The sequence below is a fragment of the Rhinolophus ferrumequinum genome (genome assembly GCF_004115265.2).
Source record: "Rhinolophus ferrumequinum isolate MPI-CBG mRhiFer1 chromosome 15 unlocalized genomic scaffold, mRhiFer1_v1.p scaffold_54_arrow_ctg1_1, whole genome shotgun sequence".
Lineage (NCBI taxonomy): Eukaryota > Metazoa > Chordata > Mammalia > Chiroptera > Rhinolophidae > Rhinolophus > Rhinolophus ferrumequinum.
In genome coordinates, this window is record NW_022680357.1 from 16,235,777 (window position 1) to 16,258,527 (window position 22,751).

Sequence of the window (22,751 nt, forward strand, 5' to 3'; positions counted from 1 at the left end):
GTCACCGCTGTGAGGACGTGAGAAGAAGGGACCCGCGTGTGACCTGCGGGAAGCCCACGTTCTCGGAAGCAGGTCGACAGAGCCGCGAGAAGGTTTGGGGAGGCACATATTCCTACTAGAATGATCTCTGATCAGTCATTTCCATCTCTGATCACTTTGATGAATCACCGGGGCTTGAGCAGGAGTTCTGAATCTCTAGCAGTCTGGTGAACCCTCTGGACGTTGCAGAATAATGTTTTTAAATGAATAAAGTAAAATATATGGGATTACAAAGGAAAACAACTATGCTGAAATAGTTTCCAAAATAGTTTAAAAACTAAATGTTTTATAGTAATGTATGTGCTTTTTATCAATGCATTAAATCGGGGTCAGCAAACTTTTTTTTCTGGAAAGGGCCAGTGTGTAAACAGTTTGGGCTTTGTGGACCCTGCAGTCTCTGTAGCAACCACTCAGCTCTGATGCTGTAGTAAGAAAAAAGAGCATGGCTGCAATAAAACTTTATTTACAAAAGCAGGCTGTGAATGAGAGTTGGCCTATGGATCACAGTTTGCTGACTGCTGCATTAAATACAAAGATTGGTCAGTGTGTCTAAAAGCTACCACTGTTTTGAAGGAAATTATATAATGAGGCATCTGTAATGACTAAATGAGTTATGCAAATAACCATGATTCCTCTGGGTAACAAGCACAGGTCCTGCTAATCCTACTGGGTTTACTGCCAACATTCATCACAGAAGGAAATGTAAAATACCAGTCGGATGTCAGTGAAAACGAAGATGTAATTTTTTCCCATTCACATTCAGTGACCCGCTGAATTCTATTCATAAGCCCATAGATCAGGTGAAAAGCTCCCCACAAAGTTCCAAGTTCTTAAAATGGAATTTAAAGCCAAGAACATTCTGACCCCTGCCTCCTTCTTCCTTTTCCGTTCATTCATTTAGTAAGCTGCAACTGGACCTACTACGCACCAGGCATCTGCTAAACACTAAGGATAGAGGCAGGTGACATATACAGACGTTTTTATACCTAAGTTGAGAAATCTTTTAACAACGAGAATAGAGCCAACATGGGGATTTTTCCAGTTGGAATCTTTGGCTAGGGCACTAACGTGTAGCTAACACTTACTCTGTCCGAATATGGTCTTCAAGCTCCACGTCTTCCAGAAATTTGTTAGCCACCAACTCCAGGGCGTCCGTGGGCCAGGAATGGAACCAATCGATTGTACAGCAATTGATCAGGGAAGGGAACATCCGCAGACGGTTCCGAAAGGCGTCCCCAACGGGGCTCATGGCTAATGGAAAACAGACTGCGTTAGCGCCCTGCCTCCAAGGCAAGGATGCCCAAGGAAGCAGGAGGGTGCTGCCAAGTATTCTGATGGCCAGGGGTGGGCATGTTTCCTGCTGGCAGCCAGGCGTGCAACGGGCATAGATAGTCATGATGAGCGCCTGGGAAACACAGGGGAATCATGGGATATTTTCACTAAGCTTTGTGATGGGAAATCCGTGTACTCCAGGGGCCTTCTGGTGGGTCTCGCAGGCCCATTACTGTTGCTTCCAGCTCCTTCAGGTCACTTTGCCATAGTGGTTTTAGCCCTGTGATCCCCTTGGACATAAGGGAGGCGTAGACGCCTCATATGTAGCTACTTACAGAAGCTACTGGGGGGTGGGGGGCGGGGCATCAGCTTGTTTCTGACCCATCTCCATCCAGCCACAGATTTGGGGTTCTGTACCCTCAATTTAATTCATTGTTTCATTTAGACTCAATGAGTTAAGAGAAAGCGTGATGCCCAAGTAGACATGTGAGAAGGTCAATGTGGCTGAGGAACAGAGAGAGTAGGGGAAGCTTGGTCTGAGATCAGTGTGGAGAGGGCAGTGACAGTCTGGCAGGTGGCCTTACAGAACTACAGGTTAGGAACTTGGGTCTTTATCCTAGTAGAAAGCAGTTTAAGTGTTTAAGTTTGTGTGTTTACACACAACAATTCTATCTGCAATACATGGGGAAAAAACCCATCCTGGCTCAGAGGAACAGAAAGGTCTGGAATGGACAAGAGTGGACATAGAATAGTTAGAAGGTCGCAGAGGTAAGGTCTGGGTGACATGCCAGTGGCTCAGCCAACGTGAAGGTGGTGGAGAGGGAGAAAAGCAGGTGGATATGATAGACAGCCAGGAGGTGGCAACTGACAGGACATGGTAACGAGAGGGCAGATTCAACACAACCCTTAGGTTTCCGGACAGATTGGAAATGTCATCCCCAGGGAGAAGGTCTCCAGGTGTTGTTCTGTGAGGCCACCAGGGTAAGGGACTGAAAGGAAGGAGAGAGTTCAGAGGAGAGTTCAGAGGACTGAGGAGAGTGGAACAGGTTGCAAAGAGTGGTTCATGAGACTGGCCGTTTCCACAGGACCTCCAGGCACCGACCCCTCCCCGGGCGAGTGCCCGGCCTGGATCAATCCTCAGCCCATTGTAAGAGGCCTGGCTTCGGGTGCTCAGGAGACCCTGAAACACCCCGAGGAAAAGGGAAAACGGCGCTCGCTTCGTCTTACCAAGGACAATGTGCAGGTTCTTTTTCACCCTCTCAATGAAGAAGTTGTACATCGAAAGGGGCGTGATTTCCATCTTCCCACCCGCCTCGGTCCTGGCTGCCGTCTGCATCTTCTCCACCAGGTCGGCCTTCTCGTCAGCAGCGAAGATGTTGGGCACGTCGCCCGTGTTCAGGAGCATGTTGATGTCTTCGATGAAGGACTCGTCCTTGATCTGGCTGTCACTGAAGAGGAACACGGTGCTCTTGGTGGCCACGCCCACCTGCAGCATGACCTTCTTCAGGTCCTCGCGCCACTCACTGCCCGAGTAGCTCTTGGTGATCTCAATCTGGTACAGCTCGTAGGAGTTGATGAACGTGGACAGTTTGCTGGTGCTCTGCCGCCCGCTGCCCCCGATGCCCACCAGGAGCAGGTGGCCTTTGTTCTGCTTCAGGACCCTACAGATTCTGGACATGTGCTCGATGGCGAACCTGAACATGACCAAGGACATGGGGGCCTTGCTGATGTTGTTGAACTCTTCCAGGTAGTACTCCATGACCACCGTCAGCTGTTTCAGGTCAGTGATCTCATCGTAGATTTTGGGGTCACTTTCTGGTTTGAAGTAATCGCCAAAGAAGAGGCTACGAATGTTGTCTTCGACGATCTTTCCCGAGGGTGACAGGTGGACGAGGACCTGTGGGACAGAGGAGTCTCAGGCAGGATGGCAGCGAGAGGGGTGGAGGAAGGGGCAGGAGATGGGCTCGTTTCCTTTGAGCACGTTCTCCAAAGTCTTGGTTCATTAACAGTGGGGGAAAATCAAAAACCAGAACCATGATATGTGGATCTGATGGTTGTAAAGACTATGATGAGAGAACATGTGAGAAGAGTGTGAACGTGAGGGTCAATCTGTTTGCTAAGGAGTTGAAAGACTGGTAGTCAGACTGTGAGATCCCCAGAGGAGGTGGTTGAAGGGCGGCCCCATTTTCTAATGTATTTGCTCCTTCACCAAAGAGAGGTGCCATCCCCACTCTGTGCCTGGAGTAGAGATGTCTTAGGTACTCGCTCTTTCTGATATTAGAACCCGGCATTGCTTTTACCTTTGGCTTCTGGATGCAACATGAAACACTTTTGCAGTTTTTCTACGGAGAAATCACAGCTTCTTAAAAATAGGGCTAGAACTAGACAACGGTCAAATATATAGGCTTAAAACAACTTTTCTTGTATCAAATGGGAGAAAATATTTACAAATGGGAAACCATGACAATCTTTCGCTTGGGCTTTACCAGGCCCTCAATCAAACCATGAAAATTCATGGTTCATGTCTCAACTCACAAATTAATTTGACCCTGAAAATGTATTTGAAGTTAATTATACACATGAACACCATATAGTAAACCACTTTGAATGGATCCAAACTTAGTTACCAAGAAAGGGAAGCCTAATTGGACCACGTACATCACCACATCAAGTAACTAGTTGACCCAATACTGTTTCCTGACATTCAGAGGACAGAGCTGAGTCTCCACCAGGGAGGGAAGCTGAAGTCTGAGACTAAGTGGTCAAATATTTGGGACCATTTCTGCTGCCAAGTGATCACAGGGTCTGGCTGACCTTCTCCACGGTCTGCTTGAAGCAATTAGAGGTGGTTTCCTTCATCATGTTGAAGAAGACCTGTCTGTCCTCATCGTCAATCAGACGGTCACAGAAGACCCGATAAATCTCATGGATCCAAAGACGGATAAGTTTTTCAAAGTCCTGAAAATCCAGAGTTGGTTATTTGAATGAGTGGAAGGGAGTGCCTGAGGTGGTAGTTCGCAAACAGTTTCTAAATCCTGCAGTTGGTGCGACGATTAAATGAGATATTGCTCAGAAATACTTAATACAATGCCTGCCATCTATTAAACACGCACTAACAGTTCGCCGTTACTATTATCATTGTATGTGCCACACTGCCAAGGTTACTGAGGAATGACCTTGGCAACAGAAATGACAGCGGCTGACCTGGAGGTGGGTGTGAGGGCAAAGCAGTACCCCTTGGATCACCCGTGCAAAGTCCCGGAGGTTAAAGACATAATGTGACTTGGAGGGAGTTGGCAAGAAATTCTCCACGGCAGCTTTATAAATTGTCATAGTCGCCTGGACCAGCATCTTTCCATACCTTGGGAGCAAGGGGAAGGCAGACCAGTCAGGAAGGAGCCAGGACTGAGGACCCCAGGCCAATATCCTGGAAAACACTGGAACCTCTTACCTTAGGAACATCACGTCAAACCCTCTCCCAAAATGCCAGTCAGCAATTGAACTGAAAATCTTGGTTAAAATGTCATCCTCAAAGGCGTTGATGGAGATGATATTCAGATGGCGAGTGAATCGTCCTGAAAACATGCACATATACTCACTCTTACCTCCTGGGCCCAGGGATTCTGGGATACGGAAGAACTCGTTTTCCCTCTGCCTTAATGTCCCAGAGCTGTGTTGTCCAATATGGCAGCCTCTAGCCATATGTGACTACTTCAACTTGAATTAATTATATGAAATAACATTAAAAGTGTATTTCCTCAGTGTCACTAGCCACATTCCTAGGGCTCAAGAGTAACGGGTGGCTAGCTGCTGTTGTGATCACAGGGCAGATCAGACATCCTCCACGATGGCAGTTCTGTTAACAGGCCAGTCTAGAGCTCAAGCTTGTTTTTAAAAGATAAAGGCAATATGTGATCATTGTAAAATAGTCAAACAATTCAGAAATACTTTTATAGAAAGAGATCACAGCTTTTCACTTACCTCCCACAAACCAAATCCATTCTTTCCCCTAAATTAACCACGATTAATTTGGTATCCTTATATATCTATATCTATACCTATCTATGTATCTAATTATATATATATCAGCTTTATTGAAATCTATGTATCTAATGATATATATACACACACACACACACACATATATATATATATATATATATCAGCTTTATTGAAATGTTATTTATAGCCTTTTTGATCATCTGAAACCTATTTTCTAGTAGATTCCTGAGAATCTACTAAAAAAAACCAGTCTCTGTTGATAACCGTTTTCCTTTCAGGTCAGCTTTGCTGGCTATAAAATTCTTGACTCTCATTTTATTTCCTTGAGTATCTTACATATGCTATTCTATTTTCTCTGGCACTGCAGTTGAAAAGTCTTAAGATAATCTAATTTCTCTTATAAATCATGTGCTCTTTTTGGCTAAATACCCAGAAGTTTTCCTTAAAGTCCAGTAATTTTGCTAGTATATGTCTTGATAGTGATCGCTTTTGAGTCTGTATTCTTAGGTATACAGCATACCACATAAGATGACCTTGTCCATTTTCCTTATTCTACAGATGACAAAGCTAAATGCCAGCGAGGACAGGAAGGTCACAGAATCTCAAGTCTGGAAATGGTACTAAGATTCTTGGACAAGGATATATGTCTACTACAAATACAGATCTTTGACTGATCAAGTTGTACGTGAAGCAAAATATACTCCTGAATTATGAGATGACAGGGTGGGGATCTTATGTGTTTGCTTGTTTGCTGTTATTATTGTGCTTAGGCCACTTTGGGTTAGTTGTTCTCTCTCAGGCAATCTGACAAACTGTAGCAAACACAACCGTCATGCACCGCGCGTTGAGAACCTCTGATCTAGCCCCACTCTTGGAACACACGCTGGCCATCTTTTCATCTGAGACTCTGTTCCTCTAACCAAAAACTCTTCTCTTTTCATCTTCCAATCCTATTTCCACAACTTCCAACATGAAGTCTTCAGAGGCCACTCCCTGGGGCTAACCCAACCTGTCTGGCTGCAGCCGAAACACTTTTCTCCACCCTCCAACAGCACAGAGTGCCCTGCATCAAGCCTCCATCCGTGCAGGTGGTCTGGTTTGGCCGGGGAACAAAGAGGAATGAACTTCTCCTTCGCATACCAGTAATGTCATTCCTTCCTCCCCCGGGGGGGCCCATCGCTGTCACAAGCAGCACATCCACAATGTCCAGCCTGGTGGTGTCCTTCTTGTCGAACCAGTAACCGTGGTCAATCCATTGCCTCAGGAGCTCAATGGGGGGCTGGGCCCCATACACTTCTTTGGCGGGCATATTGAGGTCATCTGGGGAAAGAAGCCAGGGCCACACATTGTAAGTTTATGGGATCCTCTGCTCTCACAGGAGGTGACAGATGATTATTCCCTCCGTGGGAGAGTCTATGCCCAGTTGTCCCATCCCACTCCAGGCCAGGCTCTACCAGTGGACACTCGGGCCATATGGGAAGAGGTTTTCCTGGGTTCTGGTCTCTCCTGCCTAACTGAGATCTCTGTCCATTGTGACTTTAAGGGTGCATGAACTGGCACCAACACACAGGCATTTATTTTTTCATTCCCTCAACCAAAATATATTGATTGTCTACTATGTGCTAGACATCGTGGTCATCTCCAGGTTATGACAGTGAGGAAGGCAGTCACACTCCCAGCCAACAGGGTACTTAATTCGAACAGCAGGGAACAGCTGAACTTCAATGTTGTGGAGCCTGGCTTTGGACTGGGATTTTGAGGAGCGAAACCAACATGGCAAGAAGAGACTGCAACTTTCTCAAGGGCAAGAACTGACTTTCCCCAGTGGCCTATCACCCAGTCTCTGCCCATAAGGAGGCACTTAACAAAATGGAAACCTTTTAATTTTTCTCCAAAGACCAGTGACTGAATGCCCCGTTTGTGTCAGGAGTTTTATACCTATCATCTCATCGAATCCAAACAACAACTTTGCAAGGAAGATAGTGTTACCTTTACGTTACTGTGAGGTACTGAGGGTCATGGGAGTTAAGTCACAATGTGCCCAGGGTTAAAAGGTGAGAGGTGAATCTAGATCTGTTTGGCTGCAAAGTTAAAACTGTTTTTGGATATGCCTTAAAAATCGGAAGGGAGAACGCGTTGGAGGAAAGGAGATAGGGAGAAAAAGGGAAACTAAAATAGGATCCCTGCCTTTAAAGAACTGATGTTAGCTAGCAAGGATGTAAATACATGTAATAGTCACTATCAATTATAAAATTTAAAGACAATGAGATAACCCAGAAGAGTAGGGCCTTACTATTACTAAATGAGAACTCCGCAAGTCGGCAGTAAGATAGTGGAAAATGTATTTGGCACCAAGAAACCTGGGTCTGGATCACAGCTCCAAAATTTTCTAGATGGTTGATCTTGAACAGGGAATTTAACCTTCTGGAGCCTCAATTAACTATTAACATGATCATGATGCTTAATAACCTCACAGGGTTGTGAGGCTCACCTGAAATATACGAGGAAGAGCTCTGTAAACAGGTAAAATCCTGGGAAAATTCAATGTGCTTATTTCACAATATTTATTTAGCAATATTAGGTTTCTTCATCTACTCATAACGTATTTATCTGACACAAAATAGAACAAGGGTCTTATCACAAAGAGTGTGTTGCTTTTGGAGACGTGAGAGGGCAAATACCCTAACCCCCTTCTGGAACTACTTCTTACCACAAAGTGACCCGGCCTGACCCAGGGGCTCGGCTTCATCTCAGGAGAACGCAGGAGCCTGCCTCAGGCAAAAGGCCTGCATCACGCCTTACTTACTGAACATGTGGCATATCATACTTGGTCAACACATCCTTGGTAATGAAAGGAGGAAGAAAGAAAAGGAAAACTAAAGAAACAAAAGGAGGGAGGAGGGAAGGAAGGAATACTAAGTTATATTAACCCGAAATATTTTATCTCAAAGAGAAGAAAACTGTGGAGTGGCCCTACAAAGGGAGGTTCTGGCTTGCGGTGGCTTGGAGTGGGAGAATCTGGTTGTGTCCAGACCCAGGTCGATGCCTTACCCACAAATATCACTGCCTTCCTCCCAATGGGAGGCCCAAAGAGGCCCTTCCGCCGCCGATCCAGCTTGGACATGATGATGTCCTGGGTCTGATTGGCTGAGGTCCTGGCCGAGAAATTGATGAAGTTGGGCAGGTAGGTAGTTTTGGGAAGGTGAAGAAGGAAGTTGTTGATGATGGCTGATTTGCCAGTGCCTGTGGGTCCCACAAATAGCACTGGAATCTCATGGTCCAGGTAGGTTTTCAAGAAGAATGACTGCCGGGCTGTCTCCACTGTGGGGATGATGAGTTCTGAGACCTGTGCCACAGAGACAAGGGAGAGCCTTGGTACTGGGCCCCGGAAGCGGGGTCCTGGCACTCAGAAGGCCTAGTTCCAGCCTCACTACCCATTTAGCTCCACACCTTACTGCTTTTTTTTGACCTTGAGTATTTAATCTCTCCAGGGGTCTCAGTTTCTTCATCTGTGAAGTGGGATAATAACGGTACCTAGTTCCCGGAGCTGTGTTAGGGATTAAATGAGATAATGCGTGTAAAAACGGGCATTATTGTCCCGGTTTTGTAGATGAGGAAACTGAGGCCCAGGGCCCTTCTACAGCACAGCAAGTAAGTGGAAATGTGGGATTTGAATCCCAGCTTGTCTGATTCTAAAGTTCATATTCTTAACCATTGAACTGTCACATCCCAAACACCACTTACAATAAAGGCGGGTCCATAGCTGCTGCCCTCTGAGACCATTGCTCGGAACCAACCTGTCGCCTCCATGTGCCATCTCTACTGCTTGGCTGAGAATGGTTGGGTATGACCCTCGACCCCCCTTCCTTGGGCTTGTTCGTGATCTGCTTTTCCCAACACTCAGGTTCTTGGTTCTAAGACCTACTTCCTCTTAACCTCTTTTCCAGTACGGGGATGGCACCACTTTTCCTGGCATTCCAACCCCAAGTGGACGCTAAGGGCTTGGTCTTGGGCTTCTGGAATGCCCAATACATTCGGCAGAGCACCTTATGGCCCTGTGACTGCTGCTAGACAAAGGCTCAGCTTCTTTTGGCGTGTCTGATCAAAGGTAAGAGGGCAGACAGGACCAGGGACCTGCAGTGGGCAGGAAGACCATCAGTAGATGTTGAGCTAAGGATGTTTTGCCTGTATCACCCCCTGCAGTCTTCCCAGTAGCCCTTTGAGGCAGGTGTATTATTAGCTCAACTTCACATGGAAACAGCTGAGGCAGGAGGATTGCTGACTAAACAGTCTGCAGCCACATAGCCGGGAGTGATGCTGAATGCGGAACCAGGTGCAAGATACCTATTTTGCCACAACGACAGGGAATTTAAAGCAAGTGGGGTTTCATAGATTTTATTGTCAGGGACTAGAACAATTGTTTGACAAGGAAAAATTCTCAGCAGAACTGAAAATATTTTCTGCATTGGACTCTTTTTATTTGTATGAATTCAGCAAGATTTCAAGTCTCTGGAGTTCACATGACTGAGCTCTTAAAGGAAAATTAAAGTTTAGAATCTCAGTGCTCGGGGTTCCTTCACACATGCAGCCCCCCGACCCCCCGGTGTACCCTGAATGCAGCACACATTCACCCCTGCTGTCACGACAGCTGTAGTCCTGCCTGAGGTCTGACCTGGTTGTCAACATTCCCACTTTCCCCTCCACCATCTCCCTCCATCTGGGGCCTGAACTATCTGAAGCCATCCCCAGAAAGACAAATTATGCCCCTTAGATGCTACCTAGAGCCATAAAATGGGTCCCTCATTCTAAAGTCCATGCTCTTAAAGGCTCAACCCAGCTCATTTTAAAGAAAGTGCTTTAAAATGCTAACACAGAAACAATGTGTTCTTCTGCCTTGGAGAATACCTGGGTCATTTTGGAAACCAAAGTTCTGTGGCCAATACTTCTGGTGTTTTTTTTTAAGATTTTTATTAAAAATATAGGTAACATACAATATTATATTACTTTCAGGGGCACACCATAGTTACTCAACATTTATAGACCTAAAGAAGGGATCACCTTGGAAGTCTAGCAACCATCTGCCACCGGACCACATTATCTCAATATTATTGACTCTATTCCTCATGCTGTACATTACAGTACATTACATCCCCATGACTTATTTGTTTTATGCCTGGAAATCTGAACCTCTTATTCTCCTTCACCTCCCTCCTTCCCCCCACCCCCTCCCCCCGTTTTTCAATTTATCAAATTCAGGTGTACAGCGTAGTGGTTAGACATTTACATCATGTAAGAAACGATCCCCCTAATTAGCCTAGAGCCCACCTGGCACCATACATAGCTATTACCATATTATTGCTTCTATTCCGCGTGCTTTACTTTACATCCCCGTGACTATGTTGTAACTACTAATTTGTACTTCTTAATCCCTGTACCTCTCTCACCCTGACCCCATCCCCTCCCATCTACCACCCCAACACATCCAGTACCCCAATACCTCTCTTTTACCTTTGCATTAGTTGGGATTATTTCCTCCTCTTTGGTGATGTACTCTGTCCAGGTGGCCCAATGTCCACTACCTTTCTTGAGGAAATAAAAATCATAGATGCTTCCTGGACCCAAAGAAACAGAAAAGAGCATTGGCACACCAGGGGTTTACATTTCCTATTTGAGGTATTTAACTACCTCAGCTAGAGGCATCGGAAAGTGTAACCACCAGTGCTGGCATGGCTGTGGTGAAACTTCCACACTGTTGGTAGCTGTACACACTATAAAAATGACAGGTGCTATGCATACAAATAATTATTTTTTCATACTATAAACAGGAAGTACGGAAAAGTACAACAACAATAAAGGGGCAATACATCACTCTGAATCTTACCCTCATAAAGAACTTTTGATGGCAATCCTTCTAGCCCTCTCTCTAGGGACACAAACACACTGAAGACAGAAGGGCAGGCAGATGCAAGAAAGGATTTTATAAGAATGGGCTCATTTGTTATATACTATTTTTAAATAAAGACGTTAAATTTTATTTTACTTAAATGGAGCTAAAGAGGAGCTGATGTGAAACTGAAGGACCTGCTGAACTTCAGATAAATCATTATTCGTGACAAGAGAAACTGCCTCCTAAAAGCTGCTTCTAAAATAGTAGTTAAAAAAATAATGTAAGCCATTAAGGGGTTAGTCACTATGCCTTCATTTCTCTTTTTATTATTGAACTGTAGTACTTTTTTATACTTTTATCCTAAATACGCGTCTCTTATGAGGTATGTGATTGATAAAAATTTCACCCATTCTATATGATTTCAAGTATATCACACTCTGGAAAAGGCAAAAGAACAGACACAGTAAAATAATCAGTAGTGGCCAGGGGCTAAAGGGGGGAGAGGGGTATGAACAGGTGGAGCTAGGGGAATTTCAGGGCAACGTGAAATTATTCGGCCTGATGCCATAATGGTAAATACATGACGTTATGGATTTGTCAAAACCCACAGAACTGTACAACACAGAGTAAACCCTAAATGCGAACTATGGACTTCACCTAATGTATCAATACGGGTTCATCAATTACACAAATGGACCACACTAATACAGGTGTTAATAAGGGAAACTGTGGGGGTTAGTTTGGGGAAGGAGTAGATGGGAACTCTGTACTTTCTGCTCAATTTTCCTGTAAATCTAAAACGAAATCCAAAAGTTGAAAGCAACCCAAGTGTCCATCAATGGATGAATGAAGAAGAAAAATGTAATTTATACGTACGATGGAATATTGCTCAGCCTTAAAAAGGCAGGAAATTCTGACACACGCTACAGCATGGATGAACTTTGAAGACATTATGCTAAGTGAAATAAACTAGTCAAAACAGGGCATATGCTGTATGATTCTACTTATATGAGGTTCCTAGCGGAGTCAATTTTATAGAGACAGAACGTAGAATGGTGGTTGTCAAGCGATAGGGAAAGAGCGAAATCGGGAGTTAGTGTTTCAGTAGTATGGAGTTTCAGTCTGGGAAGATGAAAAACGTTCTGGAGCTGGATAGTGGTGATGGTTGCACAACAATGTGAATATCTTAAATACCACTGAACTGTACACTTAAAAATGATTAAAAGGGTAAATTTTATGATATGTTATTTTTACCACAATAAAAAGGATACACGAAACTACCCTCCGCCCCCATAAAATAGGGGGAAAAGAATGAATGCACTACCTAATGTCTCCCTAATGGCTTGGTCCAGGACCTCTGTGCACGTCCTCTGACAGAGGACCGTGTACCACACGAAGCCTGCCAGGTGTGCTGGGGAAAGTGTGGGTGTGGTGGGAAAGGGGGCAGCAGCAACTACTTCCTTATTCAGTTTTTAGGATTATGTCAAGTTTCAAACATAAAGAGCATGTACAGTGAACATTTGTATACCCATCTTGTAAATTTTACCATTACCTTTTTGTTTTATCACATAACTATCATCCCTCTATCCATCCATTAAGCCATCTTATTTTCTGACACACTTCAAAGTGAACTGTATACATCTATACACACTCCCATAAATACTTCGGCACTTATATCATTAACTGTTCAGTATTTGCTTATACGTTTTTTCTTTTGATACAAAACTTACGCACAATGAAATTTACAAGTCTGTGTACATTCACTGAGTTTTGACAAATGCATGTATCTGTGTGACCCAAATTTCTCTCAATACGTACATCACCATCACCCCTGAAAGTTCCCTCATGGCCTTTCATATACATTTTTATAATCACAGAAAGTAAAACGATTTGAAAGTATTTATAGTATGATCCTGTTTTTATTATAGAAATATAGAAAAAACTCAAAGAAAAAAATAAGAAGGGATTATTTCCAGATAGTGGGATTACCTTTGTTTTCTTCTATTTCTTACCTTTAGTTTCTTCTATTCCCTTCTCTGCATGTTCTAAATTTTATGTAATGTATTACTTGTGTGGTAAGAAAAAAACAATTAAAGCTACTTAAAAGAAAACACCTTTAAATCTTTTAGTAGAAGATGTCACGCATATAAGAGAATAGTAATAGATCACTAAAGTGATAATTTTGAAGATAATATATGTAGCAAAATCATAAACATTTCAATATCAGATTACAATGACAAAAATTATAAGAAATATTAATACCATAATCACCATGACATGACACATTGTGAACACACAGAACAGGACTAGAAGGGAGTTAGAAAAACAAAAGTGGCTATATTTTTCATTCTGTTTCCTGGGTCCTATTTGACTGATGGGATTATGGGTAATGCTGCAAAAAAAAAAAAAAAAAAAGTTCTATCAACTTTTTCTAAATTAAAAAAGTATTTAAAATACCTCATGAGACCCTGACTTCAGGGCCACCTATCTCTACATACGTGGGCAGCTCCGAAGAAGTGAACCCACTCAGGCAAAATCATTCTTGGCTTTCGTAAAGGCCTTACTTGGTCCACACATTTTGGCTGGGTTTGGAACACAGGATCCAAACGACGACAGTAAGACAGAAAAGAAAAAAAAATCCAGGTAGTAAATTACCTCTTTCTGGAAAGATATTGTTTTTGGTGAGTTTGACGCTTTTGGGCCTTGGGTTGTTATCATCCAGGCCCATGATCAGGTTGCGGAAGAAGAGATCGAATTTCCTTCTGCCGCCTGTGTTGATGGTACTGGCCACGGTCCACACCAAGGCGAAGAGGAACAGACCTTGCAGCCAGAGGAAGACCTGCTGGCTTGTCGGACCTTCAGGTGATTCACTGTTGTCTTCTTTTATTTGCCTGATTTCATCTAAAAGCAAGAAAAGGGGACCATATGACAGGTGTGTTTGTGGACGGGGGGGGGGGGGGGCTCTGTCTGTGGGGGGCCTGGCGAGAGGACTGATACTGGCTGAGTGGCTGTCACTTGCCGGATCCTTGATCCACACACACTTTTTTCTATTTTTTTTTTTTTTTACTGTAGTAAAATACACATAACATAAATTTACCATCTTAACCATTTTAAGTGGACAGGTAAGTACATTCATACCGCCGTGCAGCCATCACCACCATCCATCCCAAAACGCTTTTCATCTTGTAAAACTGAAACCCTGTGCTCGTTACACACTAACTCCAGATTACCCTCTCCCCACCCTCCGCTGGCAACCACCCTTCTACTTTCTGTCTTTATGAATCCTCTAGATATGTAGGCACCATCCACCAAGGGAGGTTAAAATCAGTGGGTGAAAGACTAAGGAGAAATAAAATGTGTACATAGTTTCAAAGTATCTTCCCCAAGATACTTATGAATGACAAAGGAAAAGTAGTAACTTCCCAATCGAGAGACTGGCTCTTACCAAAGGTGACCCGTCACCAATAATAGGCTGTACTGAGAAGGCTACATTGTCACTTCTGTGGGACTGGGACAAAAAATGCGTAACCTCTATCTAAATATAAGAAAACATGAGGCAAATTGAGAGACAGTCTGTAAAATAACTGGCCGGTATTTACCAAATGAAAAGGGTATGAAAGGCAAGAAAAGAGGGAGGAGCTGTCATAGGTCGGGGGAGAGCAAGGAGATAAACAATTAAATATAAGTAGCATCTTGAATTGGATTCCGGAACAGAAAAAGGATATTTGTGGAAAAACTGGTAAAATTCAAATGAATTCTACAGTGCAGTTAAAAGATAGCATCAATGATAATTTCTTTATTCTGATAATTGTACCTTGGTTATGTAAGATGTGAACATGAAAAAAGCTAGGCAAAGGGATGCAGGCCTCTCTACCCTTTTGACGATTTTCTGTAACTCTAAAATTATTCCAAAATAAAAGGCTAAAAAATGTATTTCGTGGTCCTTATCTTAAGGCCTTGTTAATGATAGCATTTTAACATTGACAGAGTAAAAAGTTAGAGCTCTGAAATCAGATAAGTGTGCACTCAAAGCCAGCCCCCAATTTTTAGGAGTTGTATGTATTTGAGCTCTTCTGACAGGATTCATAGTTATAGATTCGGGAATGTAAGAGATTATTAGGTCACTGAGTGCTGGAGACAATGAGTCCATTTCTCATGCTCCTGCCCTCTTTCCTGGAGGAGATACTATCTATACAAGGACAGGAAACAGAGGTAAGGAAAAGACGCAAAACTTACAAATAATATTGCAAATACAGACACTGTATGCAATTGGTATGCTTTTGAAAAAATTGCTGTAATTTTAATTTTAGAAAATCAGATAATATTTAGCCAAAGAAAGTCTCCACTTCAGTGTTCACCATGATCCATTTTTTTGATCTATATCTGTAATGCCTTTGGAAGAAAGGGGCTGAGAAAATAGGTCCATGGAGCAGAAGTTGGAAGAACATCCATCTTGAGTTTGAGTTATGTGCGATCTCGAAAAAGAAATGGCATCCAGTAAAAGTTCTCCAATGGATGCATCTTTTGTCATCTCGAGTAGAATCCAGTGACATCTGCTCTATGTGAGGTCGCTATAGGGCACTTCTCCAGGACGTTTAAGCCAGTGGGTTTATGGTTTATGTACTGCCCACGTCCAGGGGAAGTTCCCTAGTTTTGTAGACCAATGAGATCAGGTCTCCTTTAGTGTATCTATGTGTTTTGCGAATTCAGATTTTTGTAAGTTTTCTTGACTTCCAATCTTATATTTTTCAGACTCTTTTCTCTGAGGTACATTCACATGCATCATCTAAATCCATCTCCCTCCAGGATATCGTTGCTAGGTAAAGGGGGACAGGAATTCCAACTCCCATTGTGCGGATAAGGAATTAGGCACAAGAACACCCAAGAAATCAATCCAAGATCAAGGCTAAAGCCAAAACACATGGACTCTTTCCACCGAGCTCTATCTGCGCTCCACAGGCTTGCCTGTTCCAGACCAAAATGCCTGTCTCACTGTCATTCACGGGAGGAACAACACCCCACCCCAACCTGACTTAAGAACGGTGGGTAGCGCTTACCAAGCAGAGAGGAGTACAGCTTCATCATTGAGAAGGCAAGGTGGGTGGGAGACGTTTGTACTACAAATTTACACTGAAGGCGAATAAACTCCAGGCAGGGCTGGACAAGCCACATGAACATGTCATTGACCTGAAAGGAGGGAAGGACATTTGAATATGTTACCAAGCTATGCGTGTAAGACCAAGAGCTTGGCATACCTCAGGGTCGCCGGAGGTGGTGGTCAGGTTGCCGACTACTTTGAGTGTATCTTTACTGGGCAAAACCCACAGGGACCAAGGCCCTGCCCCCAGCTTCCCACTTAGTGAACTGTGCTGCCCACAGGCCATCCACACCCCTCCCACTCCCTTGCCCAGAGCTGGGCACTCACAGAGGCTCAGGGCTACTGTGGTCAGCTACAGGACGCGAAATCAGCTGCGGACCCAAGCACAGTATCTGACCTTGTTTCTATAAAATGTTAGGAATTCTAAAAATGAATAATAAAGTAAAACTAAAACAAAATGTCAGGAATTCTGAGCAATCGATTTGCAAATGACCGGCATTCGTAAGGCAAGACACCTAAATAAAGTGGCCACAGGAAGTCAGAGCCAAATTGGACGCTCATTTGCAGTAATTCTCTGTATGTCTGTATATGTACACACCTATTTGTGGGTATAATAATTCTTGTCTCTTGTCTCTGTTCCCCACCCCATTTACTCTTTAAAAAAATCACTCGACTTACTTTCTCCTCTTACTTTAGGTGTTTTTGTTGTTGTTGTTGTTATAGTTTATTTATGACTGTCACTAGAAATTCTCTTGAGTCATTTTGGCAAGTGGCAGGTCATCACTAAGCAAGCATATTCAGAGATGCACACGTATGTGGGCACGTGGGCACGTATGAATGCACCAATGCATTTACACGGATGTAGGAAAATATGCGTGTACATAGACATGTGGTATATTCATTCAATCAACAAATATTTATTGAGCAATTGCAGGGTAGCAGGTGCTGAGGATAAAAGATGGATGAGACAGACAAGGTCCCTGCCCGTGTGGGCTTACTAAGGGGCAGGGGAGACAGTGAACAACTAAACAGACAAGGAAATGAATCAAATACTTAGATCACGGAAAGGACTAGCAGGAAACAAATAAAGGTGCTACAGTGGGGACTAACACGAGGGTTTCTTAGGTGGGCAGGGACAGCTTGTTAAAGGAGGGGGCCCTGATGCTGAGATCTGGCTGACGAAGATGAAACGTCACTCATGAGAAGGAACGGGGCAAGATCCCCAGGAAGAGGAATGAGACGTGTAAAGGCCTTGAGGAGTGAGACCTGGGGTTTTCTAGGAATGGGAACAGGACACGAGGCTGGAGGGTAACGAGCTGAGGCCGAGAAGAGGGCAGGTGATGAGGGTAAAGCTGTGGGCTGGGCCAGATCACAGTCTCAGAGGCCCTGAGGAGTGTCTCTGTGCTAAGGACTCTGGGTAGCGAGTGCTGAGGGCTTCCCGAGTGTGGGGACCTGGCAGCTTTCCGTGTGTGTGTGTGTGTGTGTGTGTGTGTGTGGTTTATACACGTGTCTGTATAAACGTACGTGCTTATATACATTGTATGTGTGTGAACATGTGACAGGAATGGGGCCATCCGACACGGTTCCCCAGAGTGTTTCCAGCGTGGGAAGGGAGCCCAGCTCAGACCCTCCCTGGCGTCTGCAGTGGGAAACCTTCCCAGGGAACTCGATCACAGCAAGGAAAGATGAGAGCAGCACAAGCACGGGTGTCTTCCTGCTTCCCTAGCCTGACGTGCACACAGGTACCCACCTGGCCTGAACGTCCGCGCCTCTTTTAGGAAGGGGAGAAGAACACGGATATTCTTCATAGCCGCATGAAAGCATTTCTAACTGGTCCCAGCTCCCCCAAGGTGGGAGGCATGGAGTGCGGGTTACCGGGATGGGGAGTGGTAGTCCAGAGAGGAACGCCGTCCTTCCCAGCCTGCTCCATCTCTAGAGCAACTTCTAGAGACACTGATGCTGGTTGGGGAACGGGGCAGGGGTGACATTCCCGCCACCATATAGAGTGTTTCTCAAGTGCCAGAATTCTCCACTGGGGGGAACAAGGAATGAGCAAGAAGGTAGAAGAAAACAGAGAAATTGATCTCACCACCGCATCCCCACCACAGGGAGAAGAAAGTCAGAAAACTGGCAGGCAGCCAGGAAGCCAGATAACTGCAGACAGACAGGGAATTCCCTGCCCCTCCTTGCCTCCTGGAACGGGAAGGTGAAGATGTGCCCAGAAGGCCGTCGAGATGAGTGGGAGCCCGAGAGGGACGGGGAGGGAAGGAGGTCTCACCAGTTCCCTGTGCTTCTCTGTGAGGCTGGAGGGCAGTGTGTCCATGTACGAGTCCTTCAGGGGCTTCCAGCCCAGCTGGTGGGGCTCCATGTAGATCATCCCGCACCTGTGTGGCGAGCACACACAGAGACCAGCCTGGTCCACGTCCGGGCTCCCAGGCACACAGGGGTGAGACAAGAGCCATCAGCACGGCGAGGTAAGGGGCTGAGCTTGGGGCAGGTCACAGACTCTCACCAGCTCCAGGCCAAAGAGAAGGGGCACAGATTTTTGTCGGGAAAGGGCGGAGACCAGTGCTCAGAGCTGGGTCTTGAGAGCCAGAGAGACCTGGGTTCAAATCCCAGCCTCAGACCCTACTAATCGAGTGACCTTGGGCAAGGTTTCTTTACTGTCTCTGAACTTCTCTGTCCTTCTCTGCAAGTTGAGGAACGTAAAAAATATGTAGCTCATAAGGCTGTTGTATTGATCAAATAAAACGCCCATAAAGAATGTAGCACTATGCCCAGCACACAAAAAACTCTTCCTCGATGGAAACCATTTCTATCATGATCACATCAGTACAGTACGTCTGGTAATGTACTGACATGCAACGCTTCGTGTAGCATGTGTTCTTTTTCCATCTGTTACATCCACGTACTCTCGTTTGTTACCAATACCTGTTACCATTTATTGGTCTTCTGTTATATACCAGGCACTATGCTAGGTCCTAAATGCTTTCATCTCTAGATATTCTTCCTTACGATCTACATTTCAGACGGAGGAGACCATGGCTCAGAGAGGCTAAGTGACTTGGAAGAGGTCACACAGCTAGCAAGTGGCACGGCAGGGTGGGAGCCCAGGTTGGTCTAAACTGCCATGTGCTCCTTCTACTCCCTCACCACCTTTGGGAGCATGGACTGGTTTACTTTATTTCTTATGGACTTCAGGTACATAGCACCAGACTAATTACACCTTTGGCACATGCATCATTTGCCCATGCACTGCCTTTCTTAGTTAACAGTTTTCAAAAATGTAGTCAGTGCCCCTGAAGCCACCACCCAGACAGAAGCTAGGAGCGTGACAATAACCTTCATCTAACCATATGGTCTCCATTATCCTTTCCTCCTGGCTTTCTCACCTCAGGTAACACAGCATATGGATCTCATGTTCACCTGTTCCTTGATTTCTTTCCTTCTTATGTAGTCTTACAGCATTTCTTTATGATCCTCAAATGTATATTTATTTTAGTTGTTTTTAACAATCTATTAGGGAGCATTGTGCTATATGTAACACTGTGGGCTTACTATTATACATAATATTACTAAGATTTTATCTTTAATTTTACTAACATTTATCCACAGAGTTGCAGGTCAGTACAATTCATTTACTGAGTGAGTTATATAGAGAGGGTGCCAAAAAAATGTATACATGTTTTAAGAAAGGACAACTGTATTAAAATTACACTGATGGGAACCACTTTGAGAGCCTCTAGTAATTGCAGAAGTCAAACGTGACTTGTGATCAATCTTTTGTGATCAGTCTACGTATATTGATAATTACAATTTTAATACAGTTTGTTCTTTCTTAAACTGTGTGCACATGTTTTCAGCCCTCTCTGTGTGTACCATTTGTGACTGTACGATACTTATTAAGTCAATGTAAACGGGCATTTGGGTTGTTTCCAAGAGCTTGTTATGTGAACTGTGTCACTGGGAAAGCTCCTGTCCATGTCTCCTGTTGTACATGGGCCAAGTTTCTTCTGGGGTGTACACTGGGTCACGAGGCATGTGAAGGTTCAGTCTTAGGAGGTTATGTCAAACTCTCGCAAGGCGCTTGCCACGTTTTAAGCCTCTTACCAGCATGTTGAGGACAGATTTGATGACAAATCTAAGTGACAATAAATAATGTGGGTGGTCTGCGTGGGCTCAGTCACACGCGGGGCTTTTCAGAGCTGCCCCTCCTGTGCAGGGGGAGCGAGGCCACGCCTCTCTCCGCGACCGACCTGCTCACAGTGGCGGGAGACGCCTGCTCCAGGTCGGCCAGCTCGAAGATCAGACTCATCTTGGGGCTCATCTGGATAATCTCCCCACTCATCAAACACAGCTGAAAACACAAAGCAGAGGGGTGCCCGGTCGGCAAAGGGGTAAATTCCAGCTGCCTGTGGAAGGCCTCGGTGGAGACAGATGGTTTGAGTTCATTCACTAAATATTTCTTGTGCCAGGCACGGCTCTAGGTTCACAGAATAAAACAGACAAAAACCCCTATGCTCTTGGGGTTTATATTCATTCTGCTGGGAGGACACAGATCACGAGCAAAACCCATGGTCTGTAAAATAGTAGAAGTGCTTTGGAGAAAAACAAAGTAGAAGAAGGGGTTGGGGAATGCTCAGTCAGGGTCAGGGGAGTTGTAATCTTAAACAGAGACTCCAGAGAGTCACTGAATTGCAGCCTTTGAGGAAGGATCGAGACGTTTCCAGACCACAGCCAGTCTCACGGTTCCCTCCTCTGCGCACCTTCATCCTGTTTTATTTGCTCACGTCTCCCATAAAAGACTCCTTTTGGGTTCCCCCATAGATTAGTCCCGAGCTAGCGTGAGAAGATCTCCGTAATTCCTTTTTGGGAAGGAAGGGAAGGACATGGAAACCCTCGTGCTTAGCAGGCGTATCCGTTGAGAGTAGGGCGAGTACCTAGGACAGCCGCCGAGTACAGATGCTGATTCCCGCTCACCCACGTGGGTTCGAGCGAGCCGGTTAAGCCATAAGACGGACGGCCTGCAGCTTTGGCCTCCCAGGGTAAAAGAGGACACCCCATCACTCCCGGCTGCTCTTCCTCAATTGCGGCTAAACGGTTCCCTGCATATTTCCTGGTCCACATCAAACACAGCTAGAAACAGGTCCTTCCTTGCACCCCAGGAAGGTCCCGGCTGTACTGGGGCTCACACCACCAGCAGTGCCATCTCTGAATATCAGGAAAAGTAAAACGACCCATACTTGTGACAGTTGGATTTATACTCAGAGCCCAGAAGAGCCATCACAAAATTCACTGATTATGACTCTCTATACTTCCGATGTCAAGACCAACTGACACATTTGTACAGTTAGTTTATATAACGTAGTCCATATTATATAATAAAACTTATTTGTTTTTATTTGGTATATAATCAAAATTGTGCACGTGCCATCATCAGTGTAAAGGTATAACTTGGACCACGGGGCCTTCCATTGAACATGACTCACCCTTCATCTTGGAAAATTTAAAGACAGTAGGAAAGCATAGTCTGACTGGATGACGATACATATTCAGTATGGGAAATCTTCCTTGGAATGGTGATCGATTTGATTTTAACAAACAGTTACGCAGCGCTTGCTTGACACCTAGCACTATTATAAGCCGTTTCTCTAGTCCTCCCAACAGCACTGTGAGGTGGACACATTCTCCCCACTTGGCAGGTGATCAAACAGCAGTAGAGAGAGACTGAACAGCCTGTCTGAGGCCGTACACTGAGCAGTGGGACCGGCTCTGACGCCGGCCTGTCTGGCTCCACAGTTGAGCTCTTCAGCTTCATGTGATAGACCTATTTCCCACCGGTTCCTGCCTCTCTCCCTCCCCATGGGCACTTCTGCAGGGTGACCCCGCCCACCTCCATCAAGACATGGGGTCTCCGGCTCCACCCCTTGAATCTGCTCAGGCCCTGTGACTTCTGTGACCAAGAGATTCAGAGAAAGTGAAGCTGTGCCAGTTCCAAGCAACGCTCCTAATTTCATGGAAACTTCTACTTCCTGCCTCTTAGAAATCAGCCACTACCTAAGGGTCACTCCCCTGAGACCACCTAGTGAGCAGCTCAAGCCGTGTGGACAGGCCTAGAGGATGAAGTGCTATGTGGAGGGAGGGGAAGAGAGGGAGAGAGAGAAATAGACAGGCTAAGGAGGAATGAGCCCCAGACACTGAGTGAAGAAGCCACCTTGGCTGTGAATCCTCCGGAGAGCTGCCCCAGCTGCCATCACAACGAGCGGAGCCCCGTTGAGCCCTTCCAAAATTTCTAATCTACAACATCACGAACAAAGTAAATGGCTGTTTGAAGCCACTGAGTATGAAGGTCGTTTGTTGAACAGCCATAGAAAGCCGAAACACATCGCACATGTCAGGTGCTGTGGATGTACTTTCTTATTGAAGTACCAGCACCCCCATTTTATGACTACC

The 22,751-nt window shown here is 44.9% G+C and overlaps 1 protein-coding gene across 5 annotated transcripts in view; it reads right to left on the bottom strand.

Moving 5' to 3' along the window:
- The window catches only part of DNAH3 (dynein axonemal heavy chain 3), a 121,555-nt gene that overhangs the window by 32,977 nt on the left and 65,827 nt on the right, over nucleotides 1–22,751 (bottom strand). For all 5 annotated transcript variants that reach the window (XM_033102055.1, XM_033102054.1, XM_033102056.1 and 2 more), the window contains 12 exons: nucleotides 20,555–20,655; nucleotides 18,577–18,682; nucleotides 16,258–16,387; nucleotides 13,856–14,101; nucleotides 10,822–10,925; nucleotides 8,365–8,659; nucleotides 6,454–6,633; nucleotides 4,763–4,886; nucleotides 4,516–4,672; nucleotides 4,126–4,269; nucleotides 2,539–3,208; nucleotides 1,125–1,290 (listed from right to left, as the gene is read on the bottom strand). In XM_033102055.1, coding sequence (XP_032957946.1) covers nucleotides 1,125–1,290; nucleotides 2,539–3,208; nucleotides 4,126–4,269; nucleotides 4,516–4,672; nucleotides 4,763–4,886; nucleotides 6,454–6,633; nucleotides 8,365–8,659; nucleotides 10,822–10,925; nucleotides 13,856–14,101; nucleotides 16,258–16,387; nucleotides 18,577–18,682; nucleotides 20,555–20,655 — 2,423 coding nt within the window. The remainder of the gene's footprint in view (nucleotides 1–1,124; nucleotides 1,291–2,538; nucleotides 3,209–4,125; nucleotides 4,270–4,515; nucleotides 4,673–4,762; nucleotides 4,887–6,453; nucleotides 6,634–8,364; nucleotides 8,660–10,821; nucleotides 10,926–13,855; nucleotides 14,102–16,257; nucleotides 16,388–18,576; nucleotides 18,683–20,554; nucleotides 20,656–22,751) is intronic.